The sequence below is a fragment of the Mastigoproctus giganteus genome, chromosome 7 (assembly GCF_048544385.1).
Source record: "Mastigoproctus giganteus isolate SK-2022 chromosome 7, ASM4854438v1, whole genome shotgun sequence".
In the NCBI taxonomy this organism is placed as follows: domain Eukaryota; kingdom Metazoa; phylum Arthropoda; class Arachnida; order Uropygi; family Thelyphonidae; genus Mastigoproctus; species Mastigoproctus giganteus.
The window spans coordinates 104,396,246-104,412,614 of NC_143581.1; the positions used below are offsets into that span (position 1 = coordinate 104,396,246).

Below are 16,369 nucleotides of genomic sequence, written 5' to 3' on the forward strand. Positions count from 1 at the left end.
CTTCCACCGTGGTAACCTGAAGGGAAGACATGGTCTCCCGCTGTGTAACAAGGTTATCACAGGGAAGTGATCACTTCCAAATGGATTCTCCTCCACTTCCCAAGTGAGTGAAGGGAGTAGAGAAGGGGAGCAGATAGAGAGATCAATGGCAGAAAAGGTACGGGTAGGCATGTGGAAGAAGGTGTTTGTTCCAGTATTTAGAAAGGAAAGGTCATTGTCATTGAGCATACGCTCTATGACCCGTCCCCTTCCATTGATGTTTGCACTACCCCACAGGGTGTTATGTCCGTTAAAATCCCCGAGAAGTAAGAAAGGGGGAGGCAACTGCGATACAAGATCATCAAGGTCTTCCTGGGAGATGTCAGTCCCAGGTGGCAAATAAATAGAGCACACAGTTAATAAAAATCCCACTGTCAGGCGAATTGCAACAGCCTCAATGCTGGTTGTAATTAGCAAGGGCTGAACTGGGGTCTGATTACCCACAAGGATAGCCACTCCTCCATGAGCAGGACCATCCGCAATTCTATCCTTACGAAAGATTGTGATGTTATGCAATGTGGGATCATCATTTGCCTTTAGATAAGTCTCCTGCAAGCAAAAGCAAACTGGCTCGTGCTTTTGCAGGAGGGCCTTGATGTCATCAGTATTTCGCCGGAATCCACGACAATTCCATTGTAGGAATTTAGCCATTACTTTGGCTTGGTGGGTCCATCAGGCGGCTTCCGAGGTGCTGAGGGCTTACTTTTGTCAGTCTTGGATTTATCTTTTTTGGGGAAGAATGGACGCTGTCCCGTGTCCATTTCTTCCTCCGCAAAGAGTTCCAAGACAGATTCATCCTGTACCTCCTTGTTCTCTACATCCATTGTTTCTGTTCTTACTGCAGGCTCTTTACCACTTGGTTTTGGTAGTGGTGGAGCACTAGGAGGTACGGATATAGGAGTGGCAACTGACTGTGTTTTTTTGGTGGGCTTTTGAGAACTCAATAAATAGCATGCAATCGGGGTGAATGACTCTTTTGGTGGAATAGTCATCTCAGTTTGTGTCCCGATAGTGCACTTAGCAGAAACCTTCTGGGCGTATGAAGGTTTCCCGCTATTTACTGGTTGGATACGTTTTCTGGCCTCTGGGTAGGAGATATTCAGCTCTGTCTTCAGTTTTTGTATTTCTTTTTCATCCTTCCACCGCTGGCATGCTCTGGAGTAGGCAGGATGATCTTGTTGACAATTTACACAGATCGGTTTAGAAGCTGAACATTCCTTGCTCTCGTGGTCTTTCGCACCACATCGAGCACAGGCAGGGTTACCACGACAAGATGTTTGTGAGTGGCCGTATTTTTGGCATCTAAAGCACCGCAGTGGGTTTGGGATATAAATCCTCACTGGGCAGTTTAGATAGCCTGCCTTGATGGAACTTGGAGGCCGTGGGGTGTTAAACGTTAGGATGAGAACTCGGGTAGGGACGAGGTTCCCATCCTTTCTCATTGATATCCTTTTAACAGCTGTCACTCCTTGGTCTTTTAATTCAGAGCAGATCTCTTCTTCAGAAACATGAAGAAGGTCCCACTCTGAAATGACGCCTCTTGAAGAGTTCAAAGTTTTGTGGGGGGTTACAATGATAGGTATTCCCCCTATTGATGTGGCGTTCAGGATTTTTTCCGCCTGTTTAATATTTGTAGCTTCGACCAAAAGGTCGCCAGAACGCAGTCGTTTAACAGATTTGGGTGAACCAGCCAACCCTTCTAATCCTTTCTGGATGAAGAAGGGTGACATCTTTCCAATGGACTGCTCTCCGGTGGAATGGAGAATGAGGAAAAGCGGTGTCACTGATGGTGGTGGTTTATCCTCAGTTCTGGCTCGTTTTGCAGAGGTGTTATCTGCGTCATCATCGCGATTAGGTAGGGGCCTTGTTGGGGCCCCAGAAGAAGGATTTAAATTACTCATGAGAGTAAAGAAAAAATGTCTGATGCCTAAGTACCTCACCCACCACGGAGCCCTACGAGGGGGCGCCCACTCGTGAACTAGCAGGTACTGCGTACACGAATGGGACGCCGAGTTCGCTTAGAACACCATACCCACGTTACCAATAAGTCTTTATCCCGTCCCAGGACCATAGGGAGGGAGACTTATTGGAACGCAGTTGACCCTAGCAGTATAATACCACCCGCCGATTGATCCCAGTCGAGCCGGTCCGGGACCACCCGTCTCGTCGAAGCAGGGGCCAAAGTGGTGTATTAAGGCTGGGCCCCTCAACCACCAGGATCCCCCTTTCCGCTTCCACGGGTCGCGGCGCACGGCTGCACACGCCGGATTCCAACGATGTAACCCTGGAACCAAGGTATGGGCGTTAGATCCCAGTGATGCTAGTCTGGAAGTCCAGCAGCGTCACTGGGAGGTCCCCTCACCACGTACAGGTGCCCACGTCGAGGGGAAAAAGAGAAAGGTGGGATTCATACCGCTCGTAACACTGCTCTCTCCCCCGAGAAAAAGATTTAGTTTACGGGATGAAAATACAGGAACTCAATCTTGGGTAAGCTTTGGGAAAGTAGGTGCGACTTCAAACAAAAAAATGATTCCTTCCTTTACATAAAATAATTATTTGATAACATTACTAAATAATTGAAGATTAACATGGGTATATTTACTTTATCATTATATCAATGTAGCAATATTGATTATTAGAATACTTCTAAGTCATTAACATAAGTAATACAACGTTACATAAGAAAAGCATACATAATATTATTCTGAGGCATTATTTATTTCTTGAATAATCACCATTCCTTTGCATTCGGGATTCACTATAGTCCTGAACATTCAGTCTTAAATATGAACTGTTCAAAAATAAAAAGAAAGAACTGAATGTTCAAAACACACCGTTTATGTTCTTTCACTTCCTTTGTATTACTGTCCTTAATCACCCGCTTGCTTCAGCTATGATTCTGTATCAGCATCTTTTCTTGCTTCAAACACTTCCATGAGTGAACAACTTTGATTTTCTTTCACAATTAGTCTGTCTTTCCTTATCTTCCAAATCACTCAGAAGAGATGATACATATAATAAAAAAAAACAAACTTTAATATATATTCTTTCAGCATATTTATGAACAATGAATTACTTGATTATTAAAATACATATAGTAATAAATGACAAAGTCTATAAACTAAAATTTCAGTTTCACCAAAGAAACAGAATATATCTAATAGAAAATGATAAATCATTAAAAAAAATGTTTATTTCTTTCTTCTTATTCTCTTTAACGATTGAGTTCTCTTCATCTTTTATTTGACCAATTTGAAGAAAACACATCACTATTTGTAACACCTGTGATGATTTTAGCAAACTGGAATTGAAGATCTCTCTTGAATAGGACGTATAGCACAAAGATATAATGTGAGTATTGCATGATTACATCAAGAAAAATCAAAAGAAAATGCTTTATTAGAAGACTCAGTGATTAAGATGTTCACAAGTTCAGAACGATTCCGATTAAGTGGCAGTCTATTCTGATCTAAGTGGGAACTTCTTGTCTTTCATCTTCTCTTCTCAGATCTAAGCTATTAATGTTCTCTTCGTCAGTGATGTTTCTACTATAATATATTTGGTAAGAGTTGCTTATCTCTTCCATGTTATTTCCACGTTTTCGTAATTTCCACAACACAGTCCCTAAGGTTATAATGATTAATATTCCGGCTGGGACTCCTAACGTGAAAAAGATTGCTTCTTTTGACCAGTTTCTTTCTAAAGGTATGGTAAGTTTTAAATAACCCCATTTATTCCATGCGTGACACTAATAATGACCGAAATCTTCTACACGTACAGACTTAATCATAAGTGAACTACTGAGATTTCTTATTCCTTGCATTTCTATATGTGTGGTCAAATCATCCAAATTCGGGCCTTTCCAAGTCAGATTTTCGACAGGAGGCACATTTTTGAAAACGCAACGAAGTTGAACATCATCTCCAAGACTTGCGAGATGTGAACTGCATATGCCTTCTGGTGGTTCCTTCAGATAAATTAAGGCTTCGTCTTTTACCGACGGAAAATTCGGGATCACTCCTTCACATGAATAACGACCTGATGTTCTTGGCGACATCTTGGGGATCGTTAGAGTAGAAATAATGCCAACTTGAATGAGCTTATCTTCAAAGTACCATTTTACTGTAGGCAATGGGAATCCTCTGACATCGCACTGCAACACAACTGGGTTACCATAGGTTGTGGCAATGTCACTAAGTTTCGTGTTCAAGGTGGGGCCATATGATACCGTAATTAAAAATGAAACTTGAGCTGATCCTAATTCGTTTCGTACAACGCATGTGAAATTGTTATTGTGGTTTTCTCTTCGAATATTCCTGATTATAAGCGTAGCATTTCCTTCCTTTATTAATCGCTCTTCTCCTTTGAACCATTGATATGAGAAAACGTCAGGATTTGCTAACGCCTCACATTTCAACTTAAAATCATCATGCTCACGTGCAATTCTTGAAGTTGCTTTCATGGTAACTCTTGGTTTATATTTAACGATGATTGTTATGGAAATCATCAAAGGGTGAGGATAAGTCACATGATTTGCAATACATGAGAAAGCCCTTTTATCATATTCTGATATCAGAGTAGTTATCCATCTTAAATAGGAAGTCATTCTAATTTTATCTGACCACGGCTCATGGCTAGATTGTATGGATCCTTTTATCATGGAACCATCGTATTTAATCCAGCTTAATGAAGCGGGTGGCTTTCCTGCTATAGACTTACATGTGAGAGTAGCTTGGTCCCCCTCGTTTCCACTGAGAAACGAACCTTCCCCTATCAGAGGAGGCAGAGGTGTGACAAACTGTCAGATTAGCTGTGCTGGATCGGAACTGACGTCCATCCTCAGTATTAACCCGACAATAATAGTCACCTTCATCTGTTAACTGTAATTCAGAAATCTGCAGTGAAAAATCATTCTCTTTAGGAGAACAAACTACTTCATAGTCAGGGAGACCACGGGGTCGATAGTAATTGTCTATATTCTTTCCATTGACAAACCAAGCTACATTAGCTGTAATATTACGAATAAGTCTGCATGGGAAAATCACGTTCTGTCCTGCTATGGCTTCTCTATCAAGCGGCTGAAGAATAAAGATATTAGCGTGCATAGATGTAGTATACTTCAAAATTAGCAATATGACCAGCAAGAACTCTTTCATTTGCACCTCCATCTTCCTGGTCTTCTTCCTATGAAAAGAAATTTTCTATTCCTTTTTTTTTTCTTTCCTCTTGCCCCGGGTATATATATATTTTTAATATTATTTTTGTTTATTTAAGACATAATCCAAAATGTAAACTTTAACTGGAAAGATGAGTGATTAAAAATATTCATTAAATAAAATGTGTGTACCTTCGTTAATTCCTTTTCTTGCTAGAATCTTTCTTTCTTGTTATTAAACTATTAACTTTATCGTATTTCTCTTCTTTTCACGAAACTCTCCTGAACAATCCATTCTACATATTGATTGACCGCAAGAACGGTACAAAAGGACAGGGGGTGGTCCCAGAAGCAGCGAAAAGAGAACCTTCTTGTTGGAAGTTGATCTCTTTTCGGGCAGCCTAAATCATCCAAGTTTATTATCGTCTTCCCCGGTAATGAATTTTTAAGCCAATTCGCCTTTTCTGATCCCTTCACAAAGATGTAACAATAAGGGCGGGTGAGGGGTTTCAACCAAGAGTCGAAGAATGCGACTGAGGATGCTCCTCGTCCCCAAGGCAAGCCTAAAAGTTTATCACAAATCCATAAGTTTTGGGTTTGAAGATATTTTGGTAGGTCTGAAAACCTACAACCCCCTTTAAACACAGTATTTCTTTTCAAACCATCGCAAGTTATTAAAGCAATCTCCTTGGGTGAGAGGGCTCCGGTTGTGTCCCTACAAAACTGCAGGTCTATACAACACCAATTTTCCACGGGAATGGGAAAAGGGGCTGACCCACGCTTTGACGTCATATGGCTAATTTCCGACCGAATTAGTTTAGGTGTATAGACGGGAGTTTCCAAACTTGGGCTGCTCCACTGCTCTTCATATGTATTTCTAACTGTTAAGAAGGATTTCGCGGGAGGTTTGGCTATGTTGGGATGAGAAGAGCTCTCATTTTCTCTCTGTGCTACGAAGAGAGCATATTCTTTGTCCCAATCTTCCTCCTCTTCTATCACTGGAATTCTGTTACTCTCAGTCAGGTAGGGTTGGAACACCCTCCTTTGATTTTCTGTAGTTCTGACTTCTTGCCTAATACGCTGATCTTGCCTGCGGGGTTTGTACACCCTAGGATTGGAACTGGATCTTCCGAAGTCTCTGCTATTCTTCTCTTCACGTCCCTTGGTCTTCTTTATTTCCGCGAGACTATGTGAGTCTGTCATCTGTGGCTGTTTAGCTTCCTTTTCTGCTTCAGAACTTCTTTCCATAATGGCAACGCCCGAGTTTCTTCCTTCTGTTTCTTCTTTGATGACTTGAAGACGATCTGAAAGGATCTCCTTCACTTCATTTTCCATTTCTTTTTGGTCTTCTGGCGACACTCGTACTATGGGGAGTAACCAGGCTAACATCCTGTGAATCCACTGCGAAATTTCTTCCCAAATACGTTGTATGTGCTGCATCCTTTCCGAGTTGGTTTTAATAATGGGAACTATCTTTTCTTTCTGCGGAGAAGGCTAAGAATAAAAATAATATTTTGGTTTCTTGAAATATTTATACAAATATATATACCCCTTTTTTTTTTTTTTTTTTTTTTTTTTTAGGTTTTAATGGCGATTTAAAATTATTTTATTATAGATGGTAATTTTCCCATATTGTGGTTTTTTTTTATTTTTTATTTTGGGAACTCCTGTACGAAAGCGTAGAGTTGGGAAAGTGGCTCCTTCCACCTGAATGTAGACGGGATCGGATCCATTAATAAAGATGGTGATGTTCCCTGGACTGTGGGTGTCGTGGGAAGGGTAGCAGGTGTTTCCACATGATAGGGTGTATTTAATATCCGGTCAGAAATTGATGTTGAGGGTATTTCTGACGTAGGTGCTGTAATCTCCCTCCATTTTGGAAGGAAAAGAATATCCCTAGTTAAGAGTGAAGTGATCAATGGAACACGATCAGAATTTCTGTTTAAGGTCCTCCTCATAAATTTTGAGTGATTAACCATTTTTCGATTTACCATGGTGAGAAGACTTACCAGATCCGTTTTGTCTGCTCGTAGATCCAACAATTCGCAAAGGTTGTGAATATACCAAGATCCTTCTTCTGTGTGTTGCCACGACATACATTCAGACACTAAAGAATATACAATAAGCATGTCTGCCTGAAGAACTGGTTCGGTTACCGGGCTTTCCGTTTGAATATCATCTGGTATTATCAGGTCGCCTGCCAAAGCAGCACTACCCTGACAAGCTTGGATAAAGAAGATCTTAGGCTTATCTCTTAATGTTGGGGAAGCGCTCTCCCAAAAAGGTATGAACAATTGTTCCATGCCATATTTCCCGTCTCGTGCAAACAAAGCGCCAACTGCCCCATGAGTTAGTATGCAGCACACAAAACAATCGGCCTCTGAATGATCACTTGCCGCACTTTGTTGTAACGCGTGGATTAGCTCTCTTACCAGAAACTCATGATGTACTATGACATCAAAACCCAAATTGCTGAAACAGGTTGCCAACCGCACTGTATCCTTTTCTACTGACCTCATATCCTTAAACACGGAGCTCGTTTGAAATTGAAATACTTTATTGCAGAAAATTATGCATGTTCCCCGTCTGTGATTTGCCATAGAGTACGCTGCATCTTCCATAGATGTTTGGAATGGGATTCCTTGACTTTTGATTGATTGGTGATTTATATTAGAGAGACTGGGCAACATCATCTCGGATAATTGCATAGTTAATGGGCGTTCGCTCACCAATTGTGCTATCTTGTCTCTGGGTCTAATTCTTATTCCTATTCTACCCAGATTCAATAATTCTACTTCTAGATTTTCACACAATTCTGGGTTTTTCAAGCTTGCGCCGACTTCCAGGTAATGACTGATGGGAATGTCAGCCCTTGGAAGGATTCTCCCTACACATCCAGTGGGCATGCGAATTTGAAGATCTGTTTGAATTATAACTTTTGATAACGGGGAAATTAAATATTCCCTTGGACTATACAAATCAAAGGCGGTACTATCTGGCGAAACCCTTGTGGGGGTATGTGCCAGTGTTGACAGTTTTGTGAAAGTCAGATACGGGAGGCGTATTTCACTATGATTTTCCATTTATATTTCTGATGAATGTCTTTTTGGGTATCCTATTTAAAAGAATGATTCCAATTCAGTATCTCTCAATTTATTCATTTATTGATTTTTTTTTCAAATTGTTGTTATTAGTTCCAATGGAATAAGTATTCTGGGTGAAAAGATTTACCACCTCTCACTCCCCTTTTTTTCAAAAGTAGAGAAGAGAAGGTACTGCGTTTACTATTTTCTTCCTCTCTCTTAAGCTTTAACAAATAAAGCGTGAGAGCATCTTACGTGTTGCTATCCCTCCTTTTCACCCTCATTCTCCTAATTTAAAATTTGTTTTATTATATATATATATTTTTTTTTATTTATTTTTTTTTATTTATTTATTTCTTTTGGTAACATATTACTTCTTAAAACAGGTGAGGCACAATGAAAAAATAAATGAACACATCAGTATTATACTCAAGAGTATTAATGGTAATTTAAACCAAGAGGTTAATCCATCACCAACTAACTGTTGGAGCCAAGCTGTCCATGGCGTTTGACCAGGAGAAAATCCAGAAATTTGGGATAACTGGGAAAAGTTTGGATGAGTAATTTGTAAAGTAGGATCTTCCAAAAAAATTCTAATTCTTTGCAATCCGATATGGTTCTGCCTAACAGGCATATTTTCTCCTCATGACATTTCACATCTGTCTTAAATTCGATCGTATAAGTAGTAGGTACCTCATATAATTTAATTGATCTTGTGGCTACCAATATGTTCTGGCCGCACTAAAGTATTATTCAGAAGGTATAACATTGATACCCATTGCTTTACACAATCATGGCAATTTGCCTTGATACAACTATCAGCAGGAATTACTTTGAGTAGATCCGTTGACGGATTCACTGATCCACATTTGTATATACCTTGCTCAACTTTACATATTTCCACAGTAGCGTGGCTGATTACTTCATAAATCACGTGAACCAAAATCAGCAGTATTCTTGAATTTATCTTCATTCCGAACGTCCTTGTTCGAGTTCTTAGCGTTCTTAACCTACATAGAGTATAGAAAATAATCTATCAGTCTTGAACTTCGAACCCTCTTTGAGTAAACAATTGTCATTTGAGATATCGAGCTTTTAGGTGACAAAAAATTATCTTTTTTTTTTTTTTTTTCGAAGAAGGAAACAGGCGGCCCTTTACTCTAAACAAAAAAAACTAGATCTTGTGTATTATATTTCTTAATTTTCTGCCCAAGATAAACGGCTCGCCTTGAAAAGTTCAAAGCACTTATAGCTACAAGTCATTCTTTATAAATAAACCTTGAGTGATATGCCCTCTGATAAAACCTAATAGTAGGGCATAAATCAGACAGCTGATTTTTTTTTTTTTCCTTTTTTTTTTTTCATACACTAAACAGTTGATAATAATTATGCATTTATCCTGTCTTGACGATCTTATGTTAATACAATGTCATTAACTCCTTAATTCCATATGTGAAAGACTTATAATGAATAGATAAAGTTCTATTTGACAATTATTTGCAGAACTAAAATTCTGATGTAGATTGCTCCAGATCTTTTAAGAGTAAAATGAGTTTTTTTTTTTTTCCCCCAAAAATAGCACAAGAAGAAGATCCCCTTATCTTGATCTTAGAATTCCGATGTTAGGTCTTGTTTCACTTAACTCTTCTCTTTAGAAACATGATAAAACAAATAGTAACTGGGAGGAACAGCCGTCCCCAGGCTAAATGCCTCGTCTCATCTCCAAAAAGAACTAATATTATCTTCCTTAGATATCACTCTGAATCTTCTTTCTTGAACTTGAATTTAGACTTACAATGAGAGGAAGAGAGAGAACGCAAAAGGGGACCAGGGGGGGGCGCCTAATAAAACCCTAGACCATTTGCAATCCTCCTCTCCTCTTTTAATCCTGTATACTCGAAATATATTTTGCGGGGTGAAAATTATCATCTGCTCAGTAATAGTGGTTCATCACTATTAGTTAATAAAAAGTTCTGGCACTATTCTCCTTTTTTTTTTTTCAAAAGAATAACTTATGCTTTTGCTTGAAACTTCTCAGTTACAATAAATTAAATTCTCCTTCCTGTGTTACTAACTATACTGTATAACAATCTGTGCTCGTTGAGCTATCCAATAACAACTGCTGATAAAACATGATGATAGATTCGAATACAATCCGTTTTTTTTTTTTTTTTTTTTTTCAACCTTTCATTATGGTAACCCCTTTAATGCTGAATTAAATCAGTAGGTACAATACATGAAAATGCTAATTCCTGAGATTAATCATGTGCTCAATCCTTTGCATTTATCCACTTTACTAAAAGATCATATCCATCGTTCGCCCAATTTCGTTCGGAAGTGGTTCGGGATTGGGTTCAATTTCAGGTTCGTTGACCCATCGTACAAATCGATCGTAAAGACTCTGATTTTCAGAGTGTGGCGCTGCTGCTTCTGCCCTTTCTTCAGAGCAGACTTGAACTGGTTGAGATTCATCTTCTTTTCCAGTATTTTGAGAGGGGCCACTTTGGTCCATTTCTTCATCCGATGTTTGAATTGTCTCAGGAACAATTACTCTATTTGATGCCTGAGGATGTATTTTCACATCTTCCTTTTCAGGAACTGATATAAAACGAGGTTCATGGCCTTTGCTGCGTAAATTATATTGGTGTGTCGGCTGAGAACGCACTTGCTGTTTTCTGACTGGCAAAGTGACAGTTTCCTCTTGTTTTCCACTCTGTGGACTTGCCTGTTGGTCTTGCTTTATTTGTGTCGCTTGCTTCTGACCCCTATTTGGCAAATACGCTAATGGAATTGAAACGGGTAAACTATGTGGCTGATAGAAAACCGGTTCGACCCATTCTTCTTCTTCATCTGTCTCTGATTCCACATATACTCTTTTTGGTTTAGTGTTTTCTGAGGATCGTTCAGGTGATGTAGTAGTCTCAGAAGACTCTAAACGTAGCTCAGGAAATGGTTTGCGATCTATCACTTTCGTTAATCTGTCTACATGTACCAGTTGCTTATCCTTAGGATGATATATATGTTGAATCTGAAAATTAACAGCGGATGTCTGTGATATGACACGATATGGACCACTACTCTGTCGAGACAACTTGCGTGTTCTACCTGGTTTTACCATAGGAGTATAGAGATATACTATGCTTCCAACCCTAATCTGCTTATCTACAGCTCTAGTAGAGCGATATTGTTCTTGTGTTTGTACTGCGTCTTCCAGATGCTGCTGAACTATTTCATAAGTTCGCTGCATCCTTGCTACCATTTGCTCTGAATAATGCTCTAAAGAAGCATATGTAGGGTGGATTCCTGAAGTCCAGATGTGCTGAGGCATCACAATATCTCTCCCATACATTAAATAATTTGGTGTTTCATGAGTAGCAGAATGTACAGCTGAATGATATGCTGCTACTGCCAATGGAACACAGGTATGCCAGTCTGATTGAGTAGCATTCACGACATGCGATAGAATTGCTGCCAGAGTTCTATTCAGCCTTTCTATTTTTGCGTTTGACTGCGGATGATACGCAGTGGTTTCCAATTTCCTAATGCCTAGTTTTTGATAGATCTCTTTCATTAAGGTTGATAAGAAGTTACTTCCTCTGTCAGTCAATAAAATCTGTGGAATTCCATGTCTAGCAACTACATGATTCACAAAAGCGGTTGCCACTTCTTCTGCTTTCTGTGTCTTCAGTGGTATTGCCTCTACATACCGTGTAAAACAGTCTACGACCATCAGCAGATATTTATCTCCCTCCAGACTGGTAGGCAGTGGACCAAGAATATCCATGCTTACTCGATACCAAGGCATTGTTTCAAAAGGAACCCGCATAAGGTTAGCTTTTGCTTTTGGATTATATCCTCTTCTTTCCAAACATGAAGGACAAGTGTTCACATAAGCCTTAATGTCAGAAAACATATTCACCCAAAAGAAATTTCTCCGTATCTTCTGTAAAGTTTTATCAAACGCCAAGTGCCCAGCCGAAGGAGTACTGTGACAAGCGTCTAAGATCTCTCGTTTTAATGCATGTGGAACCACTATTTGCTCAAAAGGCTGTTCTCGAGCTGATCTTGTGTCAGGTAAAGTATAATGGCATAAAACACCATCATTTAAATAGTATGAATCTGGAATTCTTGATAAAGCTTGGGTGTTTCCCCTCTAAATGAGTGATCAACGATTTCAGCTTATTATCTTCTCTTTGTAATGTTCTTACCAACTCTTTAGAGGCTTCCTTTGGCATTACCAGTGTTTCAAGCGTAATTCCGGTCGACATCGTCGCAACATGTTCATTCTTAGATTTCTTTTGCCTCTTAGGCTTAGCATCTTCCTCTAATACTGGTCTAGATAAATAATCAGCATCAGAATGCAGTCGACCAGGACGGTAAGTAACCTCAAAATCGTAATCTTGTAACATTAAATTCCACCTCGTTAATCTCGGGGTTGGATTCTTCAATTGGAGAAGATATCTTAATGGTGCATGGTCAGAAATTATCTGAAATTTAAACCCGTATAGAAAAGGTCTAAACTTCGAAATGGAGAAAACGACTGCTAAACTCTCCTTTTCCACTGTACTATATGACTTTTCAGCTTGTTTTAACAGACGGCTAACGTAAGCAATAGGATGTTTCTCTCCATCTTCTGCAATCTGTTCAAGAACGCCTGAGATGGCAATATTACTAGCATCAGATGACAAATAGAAAATTTTGGAAAAGTTAGGATAAATCAAAACAGGTTCTGTTATCAGGGCCATTTTAAGCTTCTCAAAAGCAGCCTGTGTTGCTTCGTCCCATTTGAAGGGAGTGTCTTTCTTTGTCAATCTAGTCAATGGGAAAGATATCTCTGCATAGTCTTTAATAAACTTTCTATAGAATCCTGTCATACCTAAAAATCTTCTGACTTGTTTTACTGTTTTAGGAGCTAAACTCTTTTTGATGGCTTCCACATTTTCTGGATTTGGACGGACGCCTTCAGAGTTGATGAGATGACCAAAGGTAAGTGACTTCTGGCTTTAGGAAATCACACTTAGAAGGTTTTAACTTGAGATCGTATTGTCTCAGTCGCTGAAAAACAGTTTCCAATCTTTCAAGATGTTCAGTAAAGGTTCTGCTGGCTATCACAACGTCATCCATATAACAGAAGATGGATTGTTTCTTTAAACCTTGCAAAGCAATTCCCATAGCTCGCACGAAACTTGCTGGGCTATTTTGTAATCCCTGTGGTAATTTTTCCCACTGCCATAAATCTTGACCCGTTGTAAATGCCGTTTTGTGCTTATCAGCAGGATGAATTGGGATCTGCCAAAAGCCAGATTGAAGGTCGAGAGTGGAAAAGAAACGAGATTCTGATAACAGCTGCAATATCTCTGAAATTTGAGGAAGAGGGTAATTATCTGCCACCATTTTCGCGTTAAGTTTTCGAAAGTCAACACATAATCTAAAAGAATTGTCACGTTTCTTAACCATGACGATCGGAGCACTGTATGGTGAAACGCTTGGAGAAATTATCCCTGCCTCTCTTAGTTCATCAATTTGGCGATCTACCTCAGTTCGCAGAGAATACGGCGTTCGGTATGCACGCTGTGCGACTGGAATGTCATCTGTGAGCTTTATTCTATGTTGTAAGATTTTAGAATTGCCTAACTGGGAAGGAGATTTGGCAAAAACATCTCTGTAATCAAGTAACAATTTAGACAGTTGTTTTCGTTGGGAACCAGTTAAATGATTCAGCTTGAAATCTTCTATAGACACTTGAGAAGATCTCCTAACTTTCTCTTTCTCCCCTGCAAAATTAGCTTCTTTCATATTAACACATTCTACTTTAACAAGACCTGTCCCTTTTGCTAAATGCAGTGGCTCGGCCGAAACATTCGCAATCGCGACAGAAACACGCCTGTCTTGAGATAACTGATCTAATGAGCAACAAACAGCTAGGTCATTAATGCCTAAATTATAATTTGGTTCGATTATTACTGCCTGTTCAGGAAAAAGCTTGTGATCGCACTGCACAGTAAGCACTGTCTCAGTATTCGGTGGGATAATGTGTTTAGATGTTAGTTTTCCTATAGTGGGTTTTGTATCACCTAAAATCCTTTCTCTAACCCCTATTTCTCTCATGCAAATGCCTAGTGGCAGAGATTTTAAAATTCGTTTGCCTGAGTCTAGGACAAAAGATCGTTTTCGCAAAATATCCGATCCAAGAACAACATCATATTTTGAACTTAAGGCATCTAAGGCTACGAGGACCTGTTCTTTAAATGTCTTCTCATCCAAATTTAAATTTACTGAAATTTTTGTGCGTATGGGCACGACATTACCTCCTATCCCACAAACAGTAACTTCAGGGGGTCTTTGTTTCAAGGACCTGTGATGTTTGATTTTATTAAAGATCCCTGCACTAATTAAAGATACTGACGCACCACTATCAATTAAAAATTTAGTTGGAACGCCCTGAATTAAACCAGCAACTAGAGGTAAGTCCATGTCATTTTCGGCAGTGAAAACGCCATGTTCTGCTCTACGATATCTTAAATGAGGTTTAGATGGAAAGGGTCTTTTTAGTCAACTCGTTTGGCGATTAGGTTGCCAATGTGAATTAACTCCCATATGGTTTACCTGCCTGCAATTTATTATTCTGGGTGATCGTCGTCCCCTATTGGTATCATATGTTTCTCCTCTATCTCTGACATAGGAGGAACTAGGATTTACATTTTCTGAAAAGCGATTATTTGTTCTATCAATAACGGACCTCCCAACTTGTGTCACCCCAGTGTAGTTATTTCTATCTGGCGCTCTCCGGCGGTAGATAAGTTCGTGTGGTTTCTCAGCAGGATATTGACACCATTTATCCCTATCAATGTTTACAGGTCTCTGAGTTTGCCCCTGCCACTTACTGTTATATCTGGTGTAATTTGATACGTTTTGATTGCGAGCTTCTCGATTTCCCCATCTTTCTCCTTGTGGAGCAGTGTAAGAGATCGGTCTGACTGCTGTATCTCGGTGTATATTAGGTGAGTAATAAGGCCTATATTGTTTTTGTCTAATTTCTCCTAACTGTTGGTTAATTTCATCTGCATACTGCTGAAACCTGTTATTAAGTGAAGCCATTTGTTTTTCTAAACCGTTCAGATCTGCTTTGTTAGTTGTTAACTTTTCTAATGAATGTTGTAATGATAGAATTTGTTCTTGCACTGGTCCTAACATCTGTTTAATCTGAGGTTCAGTTGTTTGTACCGTGCTTATGGTTACATGTTTTCTCTGTACGAGGCTATCATTCTGTTCCTCTAGCATTGCTGTGTCCAAGGCTAGTTGAAAAGTGGCCGGATTTTGGCTTAGTACTAATCGCTTCAGTTTTGTATTTAACCCGCTCAAAAATTGTGCCAAGAGAGTTTGATCTCTCAAAGTTATGACCTCCTCTGTTTCACTTTCAGTTTTGAAAGCTGCTCTGCATAAATTTTTCAGACGAGTTCCAAACTGGATAACTGATTCGTCTGTTCCCTGTCTAGCATTACTGAACTTCTGTAATTGCGATATGACAGGTTGTGTACGTTCAAATCTTGTCAAGAATGTTTCTTTAATTTTATCATAATCTTTTTCTGATCTTAACTCGATTGAGTGAGACAAGAACTCAGCAGCACAATCTCTAAGCCGGCTTTTAACTACTGCGATTTTCTCCCTACTAGACCATCCAGCAATGACCGCGATTTCTTCTAATATCTCGAAAAAATAAGAAATCGTCATAACTTCGTCATCTTTACCGTGGTATATCGGGACCAGATTAAGAAAACCAGCAATTTGAGGTGGATACACCCTCGCAGGTGTTGACTCGGGTTGGGTGGGAAATAATGGTTCAGACATTTCTAAATTTGGCCCTTCTAAACTTGGTTCTTCCATTTTTTTTTTTTTTTTTAAATCAACCACTGTATCACAATTGCCCCACAAAAGATATAATGCTAAGGTTAGGTTAGCAACCAGCAGTAACTAATATATATATATTTTGAACCTTTTATAGATCTACTGATCTAAGTTTAAACTTCAAATTGTCTAACTAAATTTTCTTTAGTTAACTATTTCATACTCTCAAGCCCAGATATATATATAT

At 39.2% G+C, this 16,369-nt stretch overlaps 2 protein-coding genes across 2 annotated transcripts; both read right to left on the bottom strand.

Moving 5' to 3' along the window:
* Window positions 1–3,787: 3,787 nt before the first annotated feature.
* LOC150083120 (irregular chiasm C-roughest protein-like) lies at window positions 3,788–4,645 on the bottom strand. Its single transcript, XM_090378396.1, has one exon. It carries the CDS (start codon window positions 4,643–4,645, stop codon window positions 3,788–3,790), a length of 858 nt encoding a protein of 285 aa, XP_090234522.1.
* A 109-nt stretch (window positions 4,646–4,754) lies between these two features.
* Window positions 4,755–5,144, bottom strand: LOC150083121 (irregular chiasm C-roughest protein-like). Its single transcript, XM_090378397.1, has one exon. The coding sequence runs from the start codon at window positions 5,142–5,144 to the stop codon at window positions 4,755–4,757; it is 390 nt and encodes a 129-aa protein (XP_090234523.1).
* Window positions 5,145–16,369: the final 11,225 nt, after the last annotated feature.